Raw genomic sequence first — 20,650 nt, 5'->3', positions numbered from 1 at the left:
CAATAAACTTGTATGATAGTTTGTTGTAGTTGTTGGTTAGATTTTGTTCAGGATTTATTCATGTTCTTTGACGGTGGACATGAATGTCTTAATGGTAAGAGAATTCTCGATGAAAATCCGTTAAGTTATTGTGAATGATTTAAGATATTTTCACAAATTCTTAGTGGATTTAACAAGGGTTGGGATAGACCTTCCCTTAAGTGTTTAAATTTGGGAAGAATCAAGCCGTCCTAAACCCTAACCATGAACAACCCTAAATCAAATGCCTACGAAAACTATCCGTTAGGCCCTGTTTAATGGAGCAATTCCACATTGGGTTGGTCTCAAAAGGAACAAATGGATGGAGACTAAACTGGACGGGGTGGAAAAGTATAGGGACTGAACTGTTATTCTTCTTTTCAAGGGCATTGAGTGGCATGTTTGTAAAATATGGGAAATTCGGGAGCTACCCACCTAACTCACATCAGCCAAGCAAGGAAAGAACCAGCGAGAGGTCCAACGCCAATTGAAAGATTCTCTCCATGATCCTTCCAATCTCTATCACAAAGACAGATAGAGAGAGAGGGAGAGAGTGGAAGACCATCGCCTGAGCCCTCGAAGCTCGGAGAGAGCTCCTCACATGGCGGCCTCAGCTCGGGCCTTCATCATCTCTCGCCTCGCTGACCTCTCCCCCCGGTCTCCTCCCCTCTCGCGCCACCTCCGGACTCCCTTCCTCCCCTCCTTCGCCCCCCTGACCCGCCGGCGCGCCGACTCCGCCCCCTCCTCCGCCACCGTCAGCTGCCTCAGCGGCGGGCTCTCGGATGAGTTCGTCTCCACGCGCAAGTCGTCTTTGGACCAGGGGTTCTCTGTGATTGCTAACATGCTGAAGAGGATCGAGCCCCTGGATAATTCCGTTATCTCCAAGGGCGTCTCCGACTCTGCCAAGGACTCCATGAAGCAGACCATCTCGACGATGCTTGGCCTCCTCCCGTCGGATCAGTTCTCCGTCACGGTCACGGTTTCCAAGCATCCGCTGTACCGCCTCCTCGTCTCGTCCATCATTACAGGGTAATTAACTCAGCAGGGACCTTATATTTACAAAGTAAACAATCACGTGTGCTTAAAATTGAATGAAGTCGATTGCTTTTGGTGTTAGGTATACGCTGTGGAACGCGGAGTATCGGATTTCCTTGATGAGGAACTTCGATATATCTCCGAGTTCCTTAAAAAGCGTGGATTCCCTGGAAGAAACTGAGGATTTGGAAGCGGAAGGAGAGAAATTCAATGGCAGCAATGTTAACATCCAGCTAGATGATTCGTGCACGGAGGATTTGGAGAGAATACAGGTTTTCGGGGATCTATCTCCGGAGGCTTTGAGTTATATTCAGCAGTTGCAATCAGAGTTGCATGCGGTCGAAGAGGTCAGTCCTTCAATTCTGGGAATTTCTTGCTTTACGGTGTTGAGTTGGCATCAATATATTTGAGCTTTGAAGTATACAGGAAAAAATGAAATATTTTGCTGCGTATAATTGAAAATGGGACATTGGATTAAGGTTTCGATCAGCTTAATGTACCTACGGAATCTAGGGAAAGTGAATGTTGCAGTGATCCTTTCAGACACCTATGTAACGTGGGAGGAACAAAGTTTTCTAATGTCCGAATCAGTTGCTGCTTGTTAAGTGCTATACTTCGTTCATGCCTCAACATGATAAATGCTTCAGTGCACTGTTTATTGATAGGGGAATATAAAGAGGTTTGTTAAGGCCCAATGGGAAGACATCATGCGGTCTGATTACTCTAAGGTGACATAGAAAGTCACCTTCCCATATTTCCAACATGGCAGATTTTGGGCTGCACATGCAAAGGCTCTTATATCAGCCAGCCTTCATAATGTTCACTTTCAAGGATAATTTTTAAATAACTTTCTTTACTTGATTTTTTTTGGTAAATTAGTTTCTTTACCTGATTAGCTATAGAGTACCGTGTTCGTTTTTGGTAACAAATGCTGGTAAGTTATCCAAAAAACAAAAATACTGATAACTGGTATCATTTGACATCAGGCCTTAATGCTATATGAGGGGTTAAAAAGGAATTCATGATTTTACTGGATGTATTTCGACAGACAAAACTTGCCTTGGGTTATAGCCCTGAGGGGGGACCTTACAGGATCTTGCTTTTAGATTCTGACTATTCTAAATACAAGTAAAAGGGGGTTTACTCACTGCGAGCTGCACCAATGCTTTAGATCTGGAATATGTGCCTTACCTTACCATGATGAGCTGCCGCTTAAATTATTGCTTGTGACATGTGTCAAATCCTAGTGATTCAGAATTGCTGCCTGGGGATTTTGTTTTCACTTCTTCAATATGATGGTTTGTCTTGTCGTTGTCAAGCAGTGGCCCGACATCTAATTCTGCTGGGAACTCGGGTGATGTTGAAATGTCATTTCTGCACATGCCTCCATTTAGTTCTTCCTCTAAGTTGTCAGTGGATTCTTCTTTCAGGAATTGTGTGCCCAGAAACAGGAAAACAAGAGAATGGAATTTGGCAGAGAAAGCAGAAATGATCTGCTGGAGTATTTGCGTTCTTTGGATTCTGATATGGTAAGTGCAGTTCTTATTTTTGCTGAAGTCATTTTTTAAAATTATTTGTTCCCATTGGTCATCCTCCTTACATTTTACAGGTGAATGAACTATCACGGCCATCGTCAGTAGAAGTAGAAGAAATCATTCAACGGCTTGTTCAAAATATACTGCGGAGATTCTTTAAAATTGACACAGCGAGTGAGCATATGGTAGGTTCTCTTGTGGGAAATGCCGAGAGTTGTGAGGATGGATCTGATGAATCACGTGATATGATAGGCACTTCAAGGGATTATTTGGCCAAACTGCTGTTCTGGTACGTTACTGCCCCTTCTCTTAGTGAATCATTGTTGCTTCCATGATGTGCTTCAACTTAACTTCAGTTTTTCTAGATGTTGATTCCAGATCTCACCCTTAAGATCTGTTCTTCAGACTTCATTTCTTAATTGTTCATAACCTAGACAATTGTCGGAGATGCTACTTGTTCTTTGCACGGCTTTCTCTATGTACCACATTGTTTAGATGAGGACATACTTAGGTTGTGTACTTCGGGGACACAAGTTAATTTCACTTTCAGGTTTTACTGCACAAAATTTTTTCGCCACTAATTTTCAGCTGATCTGGTAGTATCCCACTCCTGGGCACTTACTCTTGAAATTTGCCTCAACTCAAAGTATGGTTTTTGTTCTTGATACCATGTCATCATATGATTCATCTCACGAATTGGACAATTCACTTCATCAACTCTGATAGAGTCCCACAATTTGAATTGTCGATGGAATCTAAGGAAAGATCATTACGGTGTTGGCAGGTGTATGCTGTTGGGACATCACTTGAGAGGTTTGGAGAACAGACTGCAATTGAGTTGTGTAGTGGGGCTGTTGTAGAAGAGCGAGAGGCATTTTGTGTATATCCTTTTTCACTTTCTTTCACTGTTCATTATCGATGTAATATTATCACTTATGTAACCCTACCCGTAGAAACAATAAACCTTCGATCAATAGTTTTCAGCAAAATCAATGCTTTCAGAATTGGGTTTCTGCAAGAACCATTCACAAGGGCCACGAGATGGATGGACGGTGTGAACTCGGTTTGAATTCTCGTGTTAAAGTTCTTCTGAGTTGTTTGGCCCATTTGATGGGATCTTGCCTAACCTGCTATGGATCCTATTGTGAAGGGGGCTTCCGAGCTTGGCGAATCGGTTTAGGCTTTGATTAAGATGATAACAGAAGAGATTAATGTAATGGTAAGACAGTCTGTAATAAACTGTAAACGAAACAATCGGACCTTGATGAATGTTTTGCTCTTACTAATCATGTACAGAACTTGGAAGAATTGTTGTTGTATGCCTACAGCTCGATTTCCATACTACTCAATGAAAGAATATTTCCTACCGAAAAAAAAAGAAGAGTATTTCGTCTGATCTTTTCACCTACACAAGAAAAAATTTCCTATCCTGCCTCATCTCTGTTCGGGATGGTTCCCCGTGCCGATTCGATCTTGCGCTAGTTGCAAACTTGTAGAGGTCATAAGGCATCCAGAAGTAATCCACCGGGCATGGTTCCCCTGCATCGAGTCTCGCCCATGGCTTCAGCTTCCCGCTCCAGTGGAGTAGGCTTACCGGACCTGGGTGCAGGGCCCTGCAACTGCCTGATACATTGTCCCCGCCTAGGCCATGCTGATTCCACCTTTGGTCGATCGGGACCACATCTCCTCCGAAAACCAACAAAAATGGCGGGAGCGAGCCCAACTCGTAGATCCTCCTCTCCTTCTGGATCTCCATCCACCTCTCGATCCTCCTCGTGTACTCACCCTCCCGCCACCTCGAAAGGTCCATCACCATCACACCGGTGTTGAAGTAGCATGGGCTCTTTCCATTAAAAACTGCAGGCAGCTCGGTATCTGACCACAACTCGTCCGTGAAGTACTTGGTGAAGTCGGCGTGGCAGTATTCGGGCGCTCCGATCATTCTGGACCCAGTTAATTGAATCTGCCACAGTTTGCGGATATCGTCCACAACTATGATATCGGAGTCGAGGTATATCACCCGTCCTACGCACGGCTCGAATATTTCAGCCAGGTAGTTTCTTGCGTAATTCAGCGGGCTCTCCAAAGCTCGCCGGATTGAAGAAGAAATCAAGTGGCCCACACGGCTTTCTTCAAACTGATATACTCTGAACCTCAACGAAGGAAAAGTGGCTCGGAGAACCATCGCTAAATAGTCCGAGTGTGAGGAGTTCGAACTCGAACTCGAACTCGAATTGGAAGCTACAAAATGAAAGAAGATATTCTCGGGGCATGAAGCATGCTTGAGAACCGAGTAAACCGCGGCCACAGTGCCTCTTAGGTACTCAAGGTCAAGTGTCATAGCTATTCGGACAAGCCTCGGGTCACACACGAACTCCGAACTGCTCCGATCCAGAGCAGTGCTCTGAGGTCCATTCCTATACTCAGAAGCCTCAAAGAACTGCACTCGCTCATCAGAACCGCATGCCAGTTCATTTCCGGTGGACTTCCTATCTCCTGGGATTAACCGAGCAGCAGTCGCGAAGACAGAGAAGTGAGGAATCGAAGTGACAAAGGTTATGGCCAGGAGGACTAGAACAAGTGTAGGCTGCCGCGACAACATTCTCCGGTCGGACGGAAAACGGAAAACTGTTCACTCTACCTAGCTCTTCCTTGAAAGACAATATGGGCATGTCGATTTTGGTTTTCAGTATATATAGGAAGAGGAGATGGGAAGGGAAATCGAAAACGGGAAAAGAATAGAAGTGGAAACGCACTTTCGTTAGGGAACAGAACGCGGCAATTACTATGCATGAGAGCCTCTCCAAGTCCAACGTTGTTTGTTTCCATTTCATGTAGTGGTCGGAATTTGAATTGTCTAATTTAACATTGGAAAACGTTTTCTCGTTCTTGTCTGGTAGGAATGTCTGGTTCCAGGAAAGGAGCTGCTGTTTGATTATTACTTAATTAATTAATTTTTCGGTGAACCATTAGTTGGCACATGTGATGTGACCACATGCTGTGAACGGATCAAACGGACGTCTCCCCACACTTTCCTTTATATGATTAATTTAATTTAATTTAATTCAAGTTGGATTCTCGAATTTATGGTCTGTGCATGGAGACATGTGACCACGTGCAAATGAACTCTTTATTCTTCATATTTTTGAATTTATTGTTAGGTATGATGCATTGCTTGTTCTTAGAGACATACTACAAATAGATGTTCATTCTTGAATCTCAAATCTTGAATTGAAGGGTTTTTCGTAAGTTGTGATGATAAACATATAATGAATTTCAATAAAGGAATTCGAGAATTCTTTGCGAGACTCGTATTTTGCATATTTGAAAGAGATGCCATCATGCACGATATATGTTTTAGTATCCACCCAATTAATAGATAGTAATAATATGGATAGTGGGTGAACCAATGTTTCGTCGATCGCTTAGCACATCGGAGATGACTTAGACCACACGGCAACACTGGACTGCTCGATCTCCATCGTATTTCATGGCTGGCAGCTGGAAAGTCAAATGACCCCGTCGGGCTATTACTTTCGATGCATATATATATATATATATATATATATATGTACACACACATATATGCCTCCCTATTCTATACATGGTTTCTCCTTCGAGAACATCTCTGCTTAATGATTGTCTCGTCAACACGTTTAGGACCGCCAATCTAGGCGGTCTGCTCTTCCTTCCGCCAGATTAAGTCATCTATTTGTGGTTGCCTTTTTGTTGTCGATTTATTTGGTTAAGCTCCCCAGTTGACGGTCACTGATTTGAACTGATTGTGGCAACTCTAGCTAATTAACGGTTCTAGTTCCTTAGGTTTGATTGTCTTGGGATCGAGCTACTAGGTATAGGTTGATTAAGACCGGAATGATGGTCATTGGTTTGATCCGATCGAAGGAGTTTTAACTGCTTGACATCTCTTGTTCCTTAGGTTTGACTGTCTAAGACTTGCTATCTATAGGTGGAGCCTGCACTCGGATACCTACCCCAGGCCTTTTCTGCTCGATAGAAATTCACTATGGATTAATGGATAGGACTAAGGTTCCCCTTCCTGATTTTTACCGGGGTCCATAGAGAATTGTTGCAGTAAGGTGGTTCATCATGATAATTGGTTTAAGGAAGGCTTCTACAACTGTATTTGCTGTTACTTGCTATGGCTTCAAGCCTTTTTTTTCCTTTATAGTTGCCTGGCGGGTCAACCGATATAGCCTGCTCTTGTAATTTCTACTCGAGTATTTTCCCTTTTATTCACTTTTGTAGTGGACATAAGCTCATTCAAGTGGTTTTTATGTCTATTCTTCATAAATAAGGTTTTATATTTGAGTTTTATGAATAGAGAAAATTCACAATGAGAAAGTTCTACTTCATAGTGGACCACGCAGAGAGAATTCTAGACAAAGGCAGTTGATATTTTGAAGAGGAAGGGACACATCAGTTGTTGACTCAATCTCAATTTTTTTCCTTCTTGTGCCCTTCTTTATCTTTCTTATGGGACTCACAATTGATGTTAAAAGGTAACTTGCTTTGTCTTTATCTTGCCATAATTTCAATTGCCACCGACAACAATAAAAAAAAAATTAACACAAGTCAAATAAAGGTAACTGGTGAATCCCACCTTCTTCAAAATATCGACATCTTTTTTTTTTATAGCAAGTTAAATTAAGTAGAGTTGAAAATTTTTTTACTTTTCAAACATGGCCCTAGTCGTTAGTGAACCGACTGATCCCGATTTTGAATAAGTTATGGTTTATTGGATTTTCAAAGATTGGATAGGTGGTGCATTTTTTTCCTCAAAAATCAATGAATGTCAATTGGTAACCAAAACAAATACAAGGGAAAAATATTTAAGATTGGATAGGTGGTGGTGCATCCCGAAAAAGTAAAAGGACAGGTGAAATATAAGCTTAAGGGAGCACATTTTCTCCACTTCCTTTTGCAAGACAAAGTTAAGGTCCCTGTTTGGTAGATCAGTAATTATCAATATTGCCACATCGTACATAATAATTCAGCTTTTCGATCGCTCTACCATCACTGTCCAAAAGCTTAAGAAAATACTTATTAAGCGATGGACTGTTCATGGTTGAGACGAGACCACCCTAGGAATTGATATTATATTGCCATAACATTGCAATATCATCGCAATCACATGTCCCTTCCCAGTGGGCAATCTATCCATGGTGTCTTATTTCCAGCTTCCCGGTCGATTTTCGTTGGATTCTCTCTTGGAAGATCCTGATAGCGGACTCGAGGGAAATGTTATCACCGGAGGTGTCACGTGGATCCTAGCTAGGAATGTTCATGTATCCAATCCGCAGGTAATTTTTCAGTTCGTCTAGCGAAGTGGAAATTAGGTCTCATGGTAGAAATCAATTTCCAAGAATTACTGAGATGTTGGAGGGTGAATTACAAGAAACATAAGGGCTGGGGCACAACAACTAGGAGCAGGGCAAATTTGCAGAGCCAGCCATTGCTCGTTTATTTCTTTACAGGATTTCGCTCCTGTAGAGACGAGAAACTCCATCTCTACATGATTTAGAGATGAATTTTTCCGTCTTAAAGGATATGTCTCAAAAAGCCTCATTGCAAAATAACTGATGAAAACATATTATCAATATCAAATATAGAGTATGACATCCATTATATTGTTATTAAATCATAAAAACGGTAGGTAGACAGAACTTATGTTTTATCCACTACGTTCTTAACAAATCTTACACTAACATGCAAAGGATAACTAATTTTTGTAAAAAAACTATATGTAATATAAAAATCGCAGACCAATCATATTAAATAATAAAACATTTGGATGTTGAATTTAATAATTTAGCACTATACCTCTTTATGATTTAGGAGAATTAAAATATGTAATGGATTAGAAAATGATAAACAAATATAAATTTATTAATTTTATTTATAATTTGATCGTTGATAATTTATTTTCTAAAAAACAATAACACAAAATAGACCCGCGACGAGGTGCAAGGCCAATTTAACTGGTCTGTACAATATAACGGGATGTGGCTTAATTTGTTCACACCAAAATTAATCATTTGTCTTCTAATTAGATATCAACCAGCACCAACTCATAAATATCTATGATTTGTCTTGTAATTAGATAATAACTAGCTCCACCTTGGATGGCAGCCTCTGCTTGATCTCTAAAGCACTCCTTCTCCACTCTTCTATTTTGCTCCCAGAACAACAACCATACTCGCCTGATATGCGTCCTCGCAATGGTGGGTATCGGAGATCGATGATAAGCTTCTCAAGTGATGGAGCACCCTTGGATGATTGCACTGCAAGCTCAGATTCCACCTCCCTCCCATTAAAGCCCACAATCTCTATCACTCGTAGAAATTGAAGATTCAGGTTCGCAAACTCCTCTTCACGGATATTTAGCTCTGGGTGGAGTTGAAGCACCTATATATTCAATAATTTTTTTTAAAAAAAAAAGATGAAGATTCCGCATTTCATTAATATCTTTATCTATGTACCATAAACAAAGGGAAAATCCCAACACATATCACAGTTTGAAAATAATTTTTACGGTGCATTATTTTTCGAAAAATTAACATAGTACATTAAGAAAATTTTGAATTTTTTCACCGTGCATCATATGGTTACTCTTCCGTTCAAAATTGGATTGAATTGTGACGTTATTGCATTTTCAAGAACATTATTGCACAAAAGAAAATTTGAGGGATTTAAACGAAATAAAATGAAAAATGTAAGAAAAAGGGAAAAAGAGGGGCTGATCCGGGAGGCCCTGCTGGCTACCCGGCACCCCCGCGGGGAGTCGACCCCACAATTGGGGTCGTCGGCCTGGTTTGAGCCAACCGACGACCCCAATCGCGTGGTCGACTCCTGGCAGGCCCCCCTGAATCAGCCCCTCTTTTTCCCTTTTTCTTATATTTTTCATTTTATTTTGTTTAAATTTCTCAAATTTTCTTTTGTGCAACGATGTCCTTGAAAATGTAGTAACGTCACCATTCAATCCAATTTTGGACGGAAAAGTAACGATATGATGCACGGGGAAAAATTTCAAAATTTTTTTGATGCACCACATTAATTTTTCGAAATATGATGCACTGTGAAAATTGTTTTTAAACTGTGATGCACCGTAACTCCAAATCATGCCACACGACAGACAAAAAAAGGAGGCCTTAATAAGAATAAACATAAGAAAAAAGAATTAGGATGAAATTAATAAATTAAAGGATTTGGAACTTAATAAGGATTATATTATTAAGTCAAAGATAGTCAATGGGGTTGGATGGATTTTTTTTGTCAAGAATGGGGTGGAGTGTCCAACTATTGTTAAGAATGGGGTGGAGTAGAATCTAGCATAACCTCTCATCGAGGGAGGTTAGTGTCTTTTACCCCTTTTTTTACAATAGCCTGAGCATTAGCACAGGCTGACCGACTAGTTTATTTAAAGTGTGGAACCAATTAAGAAAGAGAACGCCCCACAACTCACCAGCATCAGTGTCAGGCGTTGCACACGGGGGGCTGCCTTAATCAGGGAAGCCATACCATGGAGGTTCTGTGCTCGACGAATTTGCTCATTGGTCCAATCTAGACCATCTAATGTCAGCTTGAGGTGCTTCAGACCACTCAGGTCCGGAAGATGAGGCAACCAGTTATGTACCTGCAAAAAACAATACATATTATGCGAAAACAATCTAATAAAAGATCGAGCAAAATGGGACACGATGCGACAGGAGGGGAGCAGCTATACAGAGACTAAGTGAACTTAAAAGTTGAAATGTGGAACTAACCATGTGCCATGACCGCATGCTTAGGTGAAGGGACTGGAGCTGGGCAACAAAGAGGAAGAGTGGGTGAGAAAGGAGATCGAAATGGTCCAACCCTCGCGTAGCTTGACTGATGAATATCAACAAGCCGAGGCGCATGCTCAATGTGTATGGTTTCTACGTCAAGATCTGGGTATGTCAATGACAACAGGTCAGGCGTACGAGCTGATATGATGATTGACTGCAGAGTTCTGCATCGAAATATGTCTATGTATTTCACTCTCGACACGAGGCCGGTGATACTGACCTCGGTTAAAGAGGTTACACTGCGAAGCTGTAGTCTCTCGAGGAACTGGCACTCCAGCAAGAGACGCTCCAGAGAATCATTATTTATGGATAAACCACCAAGGTAGAGCGATTTCAGTAATCTAAGTTTGGGAAATAGATGGGGCTGAATGGAGGGCAACGCATAGCGAGGACCATCGTCCATGTACTCTTCTACACAGAAATCGAGCTCAAGCACCTCCACTCCCTTCCCTAGGGAGAAGATACGCCAGGAGTCGATCTCGTGGGAAAAGCTCTTATCCAAGCGAAAGCAAATACAGAAGTGACGCAAAGCAGTCGAGCTCCTACTGCAAGTGCGAACAACTTGATCCACCCACTTGACATAATCAGACGCTGCTTTGCCGCCTTTGCGAAAGATTTCTTTTCGGCTATGATGACTGCATGCCGCAACCTTTTCAGAGGAGTTGAAATCCAAATCCAAGCCGGGAATGCACGACCAGAGAAACCTCCATCTATGTGCCAAGGTGCTAGTTCTCACTGCTTCTTTCGTCGGCAAATGTGAAAGAATGTTTTCACTAAGGATCTCATCTGGCAGCAGGCTCAGCCGATCCTTAATGTTAAAGGTAAAAATAAAAATTTCATTACATTATGAAGCATAATAATTAGAACATCAGTTCATCAACGGTGTATATAATCAATGGAGAAGGCAAATTACAACTGAAGGAAAAGAAAGCCGAATCTCTCAGCAAAAGCAATAATTAATGTGATCCGCATACCATAATTTCCGAACACTTAGCCAACTTGAACGTTGTCGCCATCAGGATCAGAAATTTGCAGTCAATTAAGCTCAGTCGTCGCCTATAGATATAACAACCCAGCAGTCAACAGGCATTGGGAGGAAATTGAGACACAATACATGAGTATTATATCAAAAGGGAGTAAACTTGCAGGAGCTTATATGATAATAATAAATAAAAATTTAAAACTAAAAGCTTCGAAAGAGAGAGAAGTAAATCTGAAGGAGAAGAGAACTGCCCGGTCAGAATTGGATGGATAGCGATTGCACTGCTTATATATAAACATATATGTGTGTGTGTGTAAAAATGGAACCTTTGCAATCAAACTCGATTGCAGCAGCAGCAGATCGAACTCGATTGGAGCACGGAGCAGCAGAGAGAGAGCAGCTTGTCGGCAACGGTGAGCTGAGGAAGGGATAGAGACTGATTGAAAGAAAGATGAAGACTTGTTCAGGCTTTGAGGATTGGAAGAGGGAGGCGGTGAGTTTGCTTAAGAGAACGGGGAAGAAAGAGAGAAGTGTAGACACCGGCACCCACCCAAGATGTCATTAGAAAAAGGAAAGAAAAAAAAAAGTGTGTGAGAGAGAGATTGAGGATATATTATTTTAAAAGAAAATAATTATTTTCTTGCATTATTCTTTTGGCCAGTTGTATTTTCTTTCCTTTTTTTTTATCAAAATGGAAATAATTTCTTTTTTTTACACCTTAATATCCGAAAGTCCAATGGACAACAATTTATCCAATTGAATAGGGTTGAAAAAATACATGTATAAGATAAAACAAAAATTACGTAAAAGATGACTAATCAAAGTATTGAAAAATCCAACACTATCAAGATTGTGCATGAAAAATTGAAAAGAAAAATTCAAATCACGACATGATATTTTTAGAGGTAAAACTTTCATAGCGTGGATTTTCTCCATTTAAAAGACTCTAATTCGAAACTTTATTTAAGAGAAATAAGTATCGAACCACTTAAATCAATCCATCATTAGTTATCATTTAAAAATTCATGAAGATATTTGATATCATTCATTTTCTAATCTCTTGTATAAGACAAATTCATGGCTTCTACTATACCCCCGAAAAGGAGGGAAAAAAACATGGCTTCTATTGCTCAATGTTGGAAATACAGCAGTTCATCCCATTGTTATAATTTTATAAATATTTCCTCGCTTCAAGCGCTAGATAACCTATAAGTAAAAAATAACTTTATCAAGCCCATGAGCCTTTCTTATAATAAAAAAATAGAAATGTATTAGAAATTAGAATTATTCAACTAACAAAGTAGAAGTATTTTCCATTTATTCATTACAAACAGATCATTATTCTTCTACATGGGCTAAGAAGCTGAAATTAAATAAGGATAATGCAGTTGTCAGACTGCACTAACTAATTATTTATCGATGTATACGACTTTATCATGTGTGCGTGTATGTTTGCATGATCCAACATTCACCAAAATATCTATCGATTAGCAGATATAATCACAGTGGTAGCTGATGAAAGATATGTCTTTCGTCCAACCGACTCAACTACTTGGAAGGATACATAGTTTGAATTCCTTCTATGTCATCTCGTTGGAGCTCCCTCTTGACAGCTCCCAGGCTAATAAAAGCGTGCATGACGACCTTTGGGTCCTGGCTATGCTTGAGCCCTAGGTGTGCCTGATCTCGTGCATTGTTACCGATTCCAAGTCCACCTGAGTCAAGGTCGGAGTGGACGTGCTCCAGTCCTCGGATCCATCATAGTGGAGCCTCCGGTCCTGTGGTGCAAAGGCGTGGGCCAAAGCATTGCCCGGACCATAAAAGGGACTGCCATCTCTATGGTCCCCGGTACAAAAGCCTATCTTGATGTTCGCCTGCATGCCCTCTACTGCCTCCTGGAATTGGAATGGTGAGACTGCAGCCCTCTGCTGGAAGGCCTGGGAACAAATGGCCGTTGACACGAGCTCTGGGGGGGTTGTAAACCATTTGGGGAGGGCTTTCGAGTCCTTCCAGTCCTCTTCCATCCGACTTAGAAGGTCTTATCAGTCTAGCTATATCAGAGGAGGAAAATCCCAAGTTAATAGAGATCCCATCAAGTGAAGAAATAGCACTGGCATTGAAGGCTATTTCCAATCTCAAGGCTTCGGGCCCCCGATGGTTATCCATCCCTGTTTTATAAATGCTACGGGAACACCGTTAAGCCCCTCATATTCGCAGTTGTCCAGAGCTTCTTTCAAACAGGGTTTCTTCTTAAAGAATGGAACAATACCTTTATAACTTTAACCCCAAAGACCCAACAAGCCTCGACCTTGTATTTTCGTCCAATCAGCCTACGCAATGTATGTTATAAAGGTTATAACAAAAATCAGAGTTGAGAGGATCAAGCCCCTCCTTCACAAATTTATATGTCCAAACCAAATGGCATTCATCAAAGGAAGGTGGATTAATGGCAATGGTCTTCTCACCCAAGAAATTCTCCATTCCATAAATAAAACCGGCACTCGGAGAGGATGGATAGGAATGAAAATAGACTTCATGAAAGCCTTCGACAGATTAGAATGGTCCTTCATCATCAAAGGGCTCCAAAGCTTCGGGTTTCATTCCACTTTCATCTCATGAATCCACCAATGCATTTCGACGACATCTTTCTTCATAGTGATCAATGGATCCTCTCATGGTCATTAAAACCAGGGAGAGGAATCCGACAAGGTGAAACCATTTCTCCTTATTTATTCTTGCCATGGAGTCAAGACACTCTCAAGACAGGTATGTGCTATTCAATTGGTAATGGAGCCTCCATCTCTATTTGGAACGACCCGTGGATCCGAGGTATGTCTATTTTTAAACCAGTTCGAGCAAATGATACATACTGACAACGAGACCAAGGTATGTGATCTAATGCTCTTCTCTCCAATAAGATGGAATGTTCCATTACTAATTAATCTCTTCAATGAGGTATTGTGCGGAAAATTCTGAATATTCACCTTACTTCTGCTGATTGTACTGATAAGATTATTTGGACACCCACCTCTCATGGAGAACATTCGGTGAAGTCATTCTACTTGTTAGATCAGAAAGACAGGTTCAATACTCAGTCCGCTTTCAAATGGAGTCGGCTTTGGGCCTTGAAAATTCACGAGAGACTAAAAATCGATCTATGGAGATTTGTTAATTAATGCCTCCTCTGGTTCTCGCAAAGTGAGGCTTGTTGCCCTCTTTGTAAGACCGGTTCCAATAGTTATGCTCATCTTTATGGATATTGTATTTTCTATTGTGTTGTATGGAGGGAATCACGTTATAACTTAATAGTTGATAACTTTCCCTGTGATACTCCAGCTAATATCACTAGTTTCCTTATCCAGCCTCCTGTTCTTCTATTGAATGACTGTGTTGATCCCAAATCTTTTACACTTTATGGCACTATTATACTCTATGAATTTTGGAACTCAAGGAACAAATGTATGTATGCAGGGGCCAGGTTGACATCGACTCAATGCCGCAACTCATACGCAAAAAATTCAACGAACATCTGGACAGTACAACAGCACATATGCAAAATTCCCCTGATCGATCAGCTCATAGCTCCACCAATATGGAGGCCTTCATGGAAGAGACTGCCGCCGCTGCAAAACACCTGGCAGTCCATTCCATCGATTGCTCCCGGATGGAATAAAATTAACACGGATGCTGCCTGGAGAAATACCTCGGCTGCCATTGCAGGAGTCGCGACACAGTTTCACGACAGCATTCTCAGCTCGTGGTGGGCTCCAGTCCTTGCCACTTCACCCCTGCAAGCTGAAGGAAAAGCAATCCTCATAGCTGCTTCACTTGCTTTCAATTCCGGCTGGTCCAAGATCTGGATAGAATCTGATGCCTTACTTCTGATTAATGCTATCCTTAGCTCTAGAAATGTCCCAGATGTTAGAAATATTGTCTTATATATTAGACAACTTTTGTCTTATTTTGCGGAATGGCATTATATTTGGGTCCCACAAACCTCTAACCCTCAAGTTCACAGCCTATGTCAACTTGATATTAGGTCGAATTTTATTTTCCCTTGTATGTTTGAGGGTTACCCCTGTAATGGTGCCCGGTATTAGCAATAATATATTATGTTTATTCGGGAAAAAAAAAAAGAATAAACCCTATGAATTGATTCAATCAATCCATATTATATGGGTCGCCCTGCACCACGCTTGCATGAATTAACGTGGACGTAATCCAATGTGGTTGGTTGTTTATTGGACATTCCTTCTAATCTTATCGGCTTCTTTCCCCGGTGCCATCCTTATCCTAATATTATTTTTTCAGTGCTATCTCTATCAATTACTTTTTTCGCACTGTCTAAGGTTTTAGACAGTATTATATGTGGCCTGGTTGGAGCACACATTATTAAAAAAGATCAAGAATAAACATGTGGCCGACACATCACATAAATAAGTAAAATTGATCTTTCCATCTTGAATCTCGATCAAGGAAAATGATATACGACTGGTATTATTAATAGGGCATTGGATTAGTTTAGCAATACATATGAGATATATAATTTGGGGAGACTTGGAAGTAGAAAGTACAATGAATCAATTACAATACAAGCTTGACTTTTTCAAAAAAAAGAAAGAAAATGTAAAATATCACTAGGCTTATCAGCGACGAGGCCAATCTCCAATCCAAAATCTCGAATTGATAGGTTGTGGGATCCAATCACTTATAAACTCGTAGATTTCTCTTTAGTTTTTTCGTGTGTATGTCTCAACACTTGCCTTCACGTGGCAACATGTGGCTTTGATGCTTCATCTACACGTGCCACGTGAACTTGAACACTCGCCCTCAAGAACTGATTACGAGCCGAGATTGAACTTCCGTGCTTGGGATTTAACCACGAGGTGAAATTCTTCTTAGACCTCGGGTGAGAGGGATAATAGATAATGAGGCCACACTTAGATCAAACTAAGATGAAATGCAATTGAGCTGCTTAGAAACTAGACTTGGCGTGGTGTGAGCCTACACGTGAACGCAAAAGCGTAACCAACTCTGATGCCATGTAAAATATCACTAGGCTTATTAGCGATTGAGCTCATTTTCGACCTAAAGGCTCGAGCTAATACATTGTAGTATCTAATCACATATAAATTCATAAATTTCTTTTTAATTTTTTCGTGTGAGATAATATCTCCCAATAAAAAAGAAAAAAAAGATAGAGCTTGACTAATAAAGATCATCTCGCTATGTGTACGAGTGACCATTTAAAATTTTAATCAATGGGAATATCTTTTGGCATATATTTATTTTCCCCGTAACTGTGTATATATAACCACTGAAAATTTTACCCTTATCAGTCCAAGAGATCAGAATACCATTTGAGATGGTGCAAAGACAATGATGAATGACCGATGGCAATATTGACTCAGAGCTCTCCTTTTCTTTCTTTTTATTTCATTCCTTTACTGGACTTGATTTCCACGTTCGAGTCAGATCGTACTATTAAAAAATAAAATATTCTAATCCTAAATTTTCTCTAATTAATTTAGAAGTCTCTCAAACCCAATAACTTAAATGAGGGGAAGAAATGCGCAAACCATTGAGCCAACTAACCATAGTATGCTACCCTACATTGGAGCTGAGCAAAAGTCATGGTTCAAGATTTTATCGATCATAATTTGGTCGGAATTCATTTTGCGTTATGCTAAAAAAAGAAATTAAAAAATATATGTCAGAAAGCCTGGCAAAATAAGGCAGACGCTTGTGTGTGCAAATGTTATATATACTTACAGTATTTTGTGATATATTAGCTCTTTTAATATTACAAATTTTTCTTACCAATTAAATTTTTTTTACAAATTTTCTTTACCCAAAAAAGGGGGGCTCTCCTGAAAAAAAAAATACAAATTCTGAAGAGCCTCTGGTCGGTTCTTTTGGTGTGCACTAACTCATGAAGGATATATATTTTGGATTTTTCTAATCTTATGCGTAAAGGGCATAAGATTAAGTAATGATGACTGGAACCTCATTGAATTTCCGCTCTCTGGCTGGAAGTTCACTTGGTCCACCTCCACAACGATTAGTAGAATTGACCGGGCTTTTCTGCTTGTCAGGATCTCACTTTATGTAGTCTTAGCAAAGGGAAGTCAGATATCACTGTCCCATCCTTCTATCTTCTGCTGAGATCAGCTGGGGACCTAGGCGTTTTAAGGTCTTGGATTGTTGGTGGCAGAAACCTGATTTCAAGAATATAGTGGCTAGATTTTGGGAAGACTCTACTTGCTAATCTTCCAACATCATCTCAGCCATCAAATTGCTGAAAGGTAGGTAAATTGCGTAATTGGAACTCTTGTCACGTTTGGGAATGTTGACGATAACTGATATTCTAAGATTGATTGGCTCGAGTTGACTAAAGAATTGCATTCATTATCTCGAAAGTCAATGAATATCCATTGATAATAAAAACGAGTACAAGAGGAAGGTATTTAAGATTGGATAGGGGGTGGTACATACCGAAAAAGTAAAACAACAGGTGGATATAAGCTTAAGGGAGCACATTTTCTTCACTTCCTTTCACAAGAGAAAGTTAAAGGTTCCGTTTGATAGATCGAAATAGAATGATATGGAATCATTTTGTATGACCAAATTCCATTCTAATTCCATTCCATGCCATTCTATTCCAGTCCATCATATTGGGCTTTAGGTCCTGTTTGATATATGGGAATGGAATTATAATTTCTTCTTCCCACTCCACGTTTTACTTTTAAGGCCAATTGACTACCAATGATGCATTGGCATACCTCAAGGAGGTCAACGACATGTTCCGAGATCAAAGGGAAAAGTATGACATGTTTCTGGAATTCATGAAAGATTTCAAGGTTCGAAGGTGGTGTAGCTGTTCCTTAAGAGGTTTTCTTGTGTTGACAGCGGAATTGCTTTCTTATGATCAGTTGGTCGATTCAAATACTTTTTTTTTTTTTTCGTGGTTGAGAACTGGTACTGCTGGAGTCTTTGCAAGAGTAAAGGAATTATTCAAGAGGCGTAACAATTTGATTTTGGGATTCAATACATTCTTACCCGAAGGGTCATGAAATCACCGTGGATGAGGATGAAGCTCCAACAAGGAAAACAGTGGAATTCGAGGATGCCATCAGCTTTGTTACAAGATTAAGGTAAAAAAAAGTTCCGACTTTTTAATTAATGCATCTACAAAGCATATGACTTCTTACAATTTATATTATTTGCAGAAACGCTTTTAAAATGATGAGAACATATCTATACAGCATTTCTGGACATCTTCAATATGCACCGGAAGAAGGAGCCGAGGAGCATATTTGAGGTCTACGAGGAGGTAAATAAATTTCTCAGAAGAGAAACCTGGTCGCCTCGCCCACCAGGATGTGCATGCTTCATGATTTTGTTACCTTTTCTGAGGCAGATGGTAGCATGTTTTGTTGACCACCCTGATTTGCTGGAGGAGTTCACGAGGTTCTTACCCGAGAACATACCGACAAACTGTAGCTCATAATGTTCCATCTAACCGGAAGAATCTGTTTCGACGGCCTGGTGAATGCAATCTGCAAAAATTTGCATCTCGTCCACTGCATGTGGACAAGGTAATGTTTTGGTCTTTCAATTCTGTCAGCCGTATTCTCTTTTCTCAGATCTTATAAGTTAGTTTATGTTTCAACGGTGCAGCATCAATCGGAACCGTCACTATTGGCTCTCATGACGATGGGGACGATATTGATGATGATAAACCATTGCTGAAGGTGCACAAGGATCAGAAGAAAGCATCATTTTGAGAAGGATATATATATAAGCCTCTCTATTCTATACATGATCGCTCCTTCGAGAGCATCTCTATGTAATAGTTGTCTTTTTTCGGTGAACATGCTCGTTTATTGATTTATTTATTTCAGGAATTATCATGTCATACTCATAGGAATATATATATAAGTGCGTGTGTGTACGTATGTATGTATATTGAATATACATATATGTCAAAGTAAACTAAGCAGACATTCATAATAAATAAAAATTTTAAAATAAGAAAAGGTAACCAACCTTGAATGATTCAAGTGGTTTTGGCGTCTACTTTTCTCAGATGAGGTTTCAATTTTGAATATGGTGAATTGAGATAATTCACATTTAGAGAATTCTATTTCTTGGTGAATCATGTTGAGAAATAGGTTAGGATTCATTGAATTTTTGGATCTTAAATGGTTGGTGCATACCGAAAAAGTAAAACAACCTGTGGCATATAAGCTTGAGGGAGCACATTTAATTTTCTTCACTTCCTTTTGCAAGACAAAGTTGAGGTCCTAATTACCAGTATGTAGCTCATGATAACGAGTTCGATTCTTTTCGATCTCGTTAATCAATGTTTCGCCAAAGGCTGAGTATGCGTTCCGATCCAACACCATATTTTGAAGAAAGTTATCCACGAGGAATTAATCCGGAGAATTGGCAGTACTGGAAACTCGATGTATTCGATAAATTTAACGAAGAGGAATATAACAGCTTCAAGGGCTTGATGTCAGCTTCCCTAAACTTGACTGAGGCCCACACTTCACCTAGACCCAAGCATTGAGTACGGCTCAAAAACTCCGTATCAGAATGGGCCAACAATTTCAGCCCATTTCTCTACCCCCTTCAATTTCATAATTTATGCACTTTGAGTTTCTTTTTCCTTTTCGGGTATATTTATCTATATTTTTGAATATATATATCTATGTAGTAACAGGAAATTCAGATCAAAATTTATGCATTTATTAATGTATATATTTATTAAGAGAATTTCCTAACTTATTGTCATTAAATTCCACTTAATTGATGTGATAAATTTACAGAAAGAACCCATATATAATTTGTCTAAAAAAGACATGATCTAACTATTATGGGGCCGCATTCCATCATTTGAAATAACTTTCTTTCCTCTACTTTCTAATTTATGCGGCATTAGTAATTCCAAATAAAATTGACTAAATTTTACACGAAAAAGTATCGTTGTTTTTAAAATCAAACCCGAAATAACAATCATGAACTTGACTTCATGTTACTACTAAATTCTTATGACTTTTTTTTTTCGGTAGAAAGAGGAGGCTAGACGCCTGCAAAGGTACATCTAGAACAATAAAATTAACACCTACATAGTCAGGGTATGGAGGCCCCAAAAACATCACCCAAACGGAGCAACCTAATGTTGGAAGGCGGTTGATACTAAAACTAAGTACCCAACGGGAACTGCA

The 20,650-nt window shown here is 39.9% G+C and overlaps 4 protein-coding genes across 6 annotated transcripts; 1 reads left to right on the top strand and 3 right to left on the bottom strand.

The window, feature by feature from the left end:
* Positions 1-477: 477 nt before the first annotated feature.
* Positions 478-3,612, top strand: LOC116196209. The gene is made up of 5 exons (XM_031525824.1): positions 478-1,047; positions 1,136-1,400; positions 2,484-2,582; positions 2,663-2,877; positions 3,373-3,612. Exons 1-5 carry the CDS (start codon positions 620-622, stop codon positions 3,446-3,448), a joined length of 1,083 nt encoding a protein of 360 aa, XP_031381684.1. The 5' UTR covers positions 478-619; the 3' UTR covers positions 3,449-3,612.
* Positions 3,613-3,849: 237 nt separating this feature from the next.
* LOC116196208 (probable galacturonosyltransferase-like 10) lies at positions 3,850-5,404 on the bottom strand. The gene has a single exon (XM_031525823.1). The coding sequence runs from the start codon at positions 5,188-5,190 to the stop codon at positions 3,994-3,996; it is 1,197 nt and encodes a 398-aa protein (XP_031381683.1). The 5' UTR covers positions 5,191-5,404; the 3' UTR covers positions 3,850-3,993.
* Positions 5,405-8,474: 3,070 nt separating this feature from the next.
* On the bottom strand, positions 8,475-11,998 carry LOC116197881 (putative F-box protein At3g58860). 3 transcript variants are annotated; one of them, XM_031528145.1, is made up of 6 exons: positions 11,744-11,994; positions 11,410-11,491; positions 10,656-11,243; positions 10,373-10,411; positions 10,072-10,242; positions 8,475-9,014 (listed from the first exon to the last, which is right to left on the bottom strand). In XM_031528145.1, exons 2-6 carry the CDS (start codon positions 11,449-11,451, stop codon positions 8,706-8,708), a joined length of 1,149 nt encoding a protein of 382 aa, XP_031384005.1. In that variant the 5' UTR covers positions 11,452-11,491; positions 11,744-11,994; the 3' UTR covers positions 8,475-8,705. The 3 variants fall into 3 exon arrangements, with proteins under 3 accessions (XP_031384005.1, XP_031384006.1, XP_031384007.1); XM_031528146.1 differs by having other exon boundaries at positions 11,410-11,994; XM_031528147.1 differs by lacking the exon at positions 8,475-9,014 and having other exon boundaries at positions 10,101-10,242; positions 10,373-11,243; positions 11,744-11,998.
* Positions 11,999-13,087: 1,089 nt separating this feature from the next.
* LOC116196766 (metalloendoproteinase 1-like) lies at positions 13,088-13,441 on the bottom strand. Its single transcript, XM_031526647.1, has one exon. It carries the CDS (start codon positions 13,439-13,441, stop codon positions 13,088-13,090), a length of 354 nt encoding a protein of 117 aa, XP_031382507.1.
* Positions 13,442-20,650: the final 7,209 nt, after the last annotated feature.

Source organism: Punica granatum, chromosome 2 (assembly GCF_007655135.1).
Source record: "Punica granatum isolate Tunisia-2019 chromosome 2, ASM765513v2, whole genome shotgun sequence".
Classification (NCBI taxonomy): domain Eukaryota; kingdom Viridiplantae; phylum Streptophyta; class Magnoliopsida; order Myrtales; family Lythraceae; genus Punica; species Punica granatum.
The sequence above is the reverse complement of the archived record's forward strand: the minus strand, read 5'-3'. Positions and strand labels throughout refer to the sequence as shown.

Bases quoted from the DNA above. Each gene is read 5' to 3' on its own strand.
- LOC116196209 (XM_031525824.1), top strand. From the start codon at position 620: ATGGCGGCCTCAGCTCGGGCCTTCATCATCTCTCGCCTCGCTGACCTC. The intron at 1,048-1,135 runs GTAATTAACTCA...TTTTGGTGTTAG, and splicing joins GTCTCGTCCATCATTACAGG to GTATACGCTGTGGAACGCGG. The intron at 2,583-2,662 runs GTAAGTGCAGTT...TACATTTTACAG, and splicing joins GTTCTTTGGATTCTGATATG to GTGAATGAACTATCACGGCC.
- LOC116196208 (XM_031525823.1), bottom strand. From the start codon at position 5,190: ATGTTGTCGCGGCAGCCTACACTTGTTCTAGTCCTCCTGGCCATAACC.
- LOC116197881 (XM_031528146.1), bottom strand. From the start codon at position 11,451: ATGGCGACAACGTTCAAGTTGGCTAAGTGTTCGGAAATTATG. The intron at 10,412-10,655 runs GTCAGTATCACC...TTTGTTGCCCAG, and splicing joins GTGTAACCTCTTTAACCGAG to CTCCAGTCCCTTCACCTAAG. The intron at 9,015-10,071 runs GTGAGTTGTGGG...TTGAATATATAG, and splicing joins AACGCCTGACACTGATGCTG to GTGCTTCAACTCCACCCAGA.
- LOC116196766 (XM_031526647.1), bottom strand. From the start codon at position 13,441: ATGGAAGAGGACTGGAAGGACTCGAAAGCCCTCCCCAAATGGTTTACA.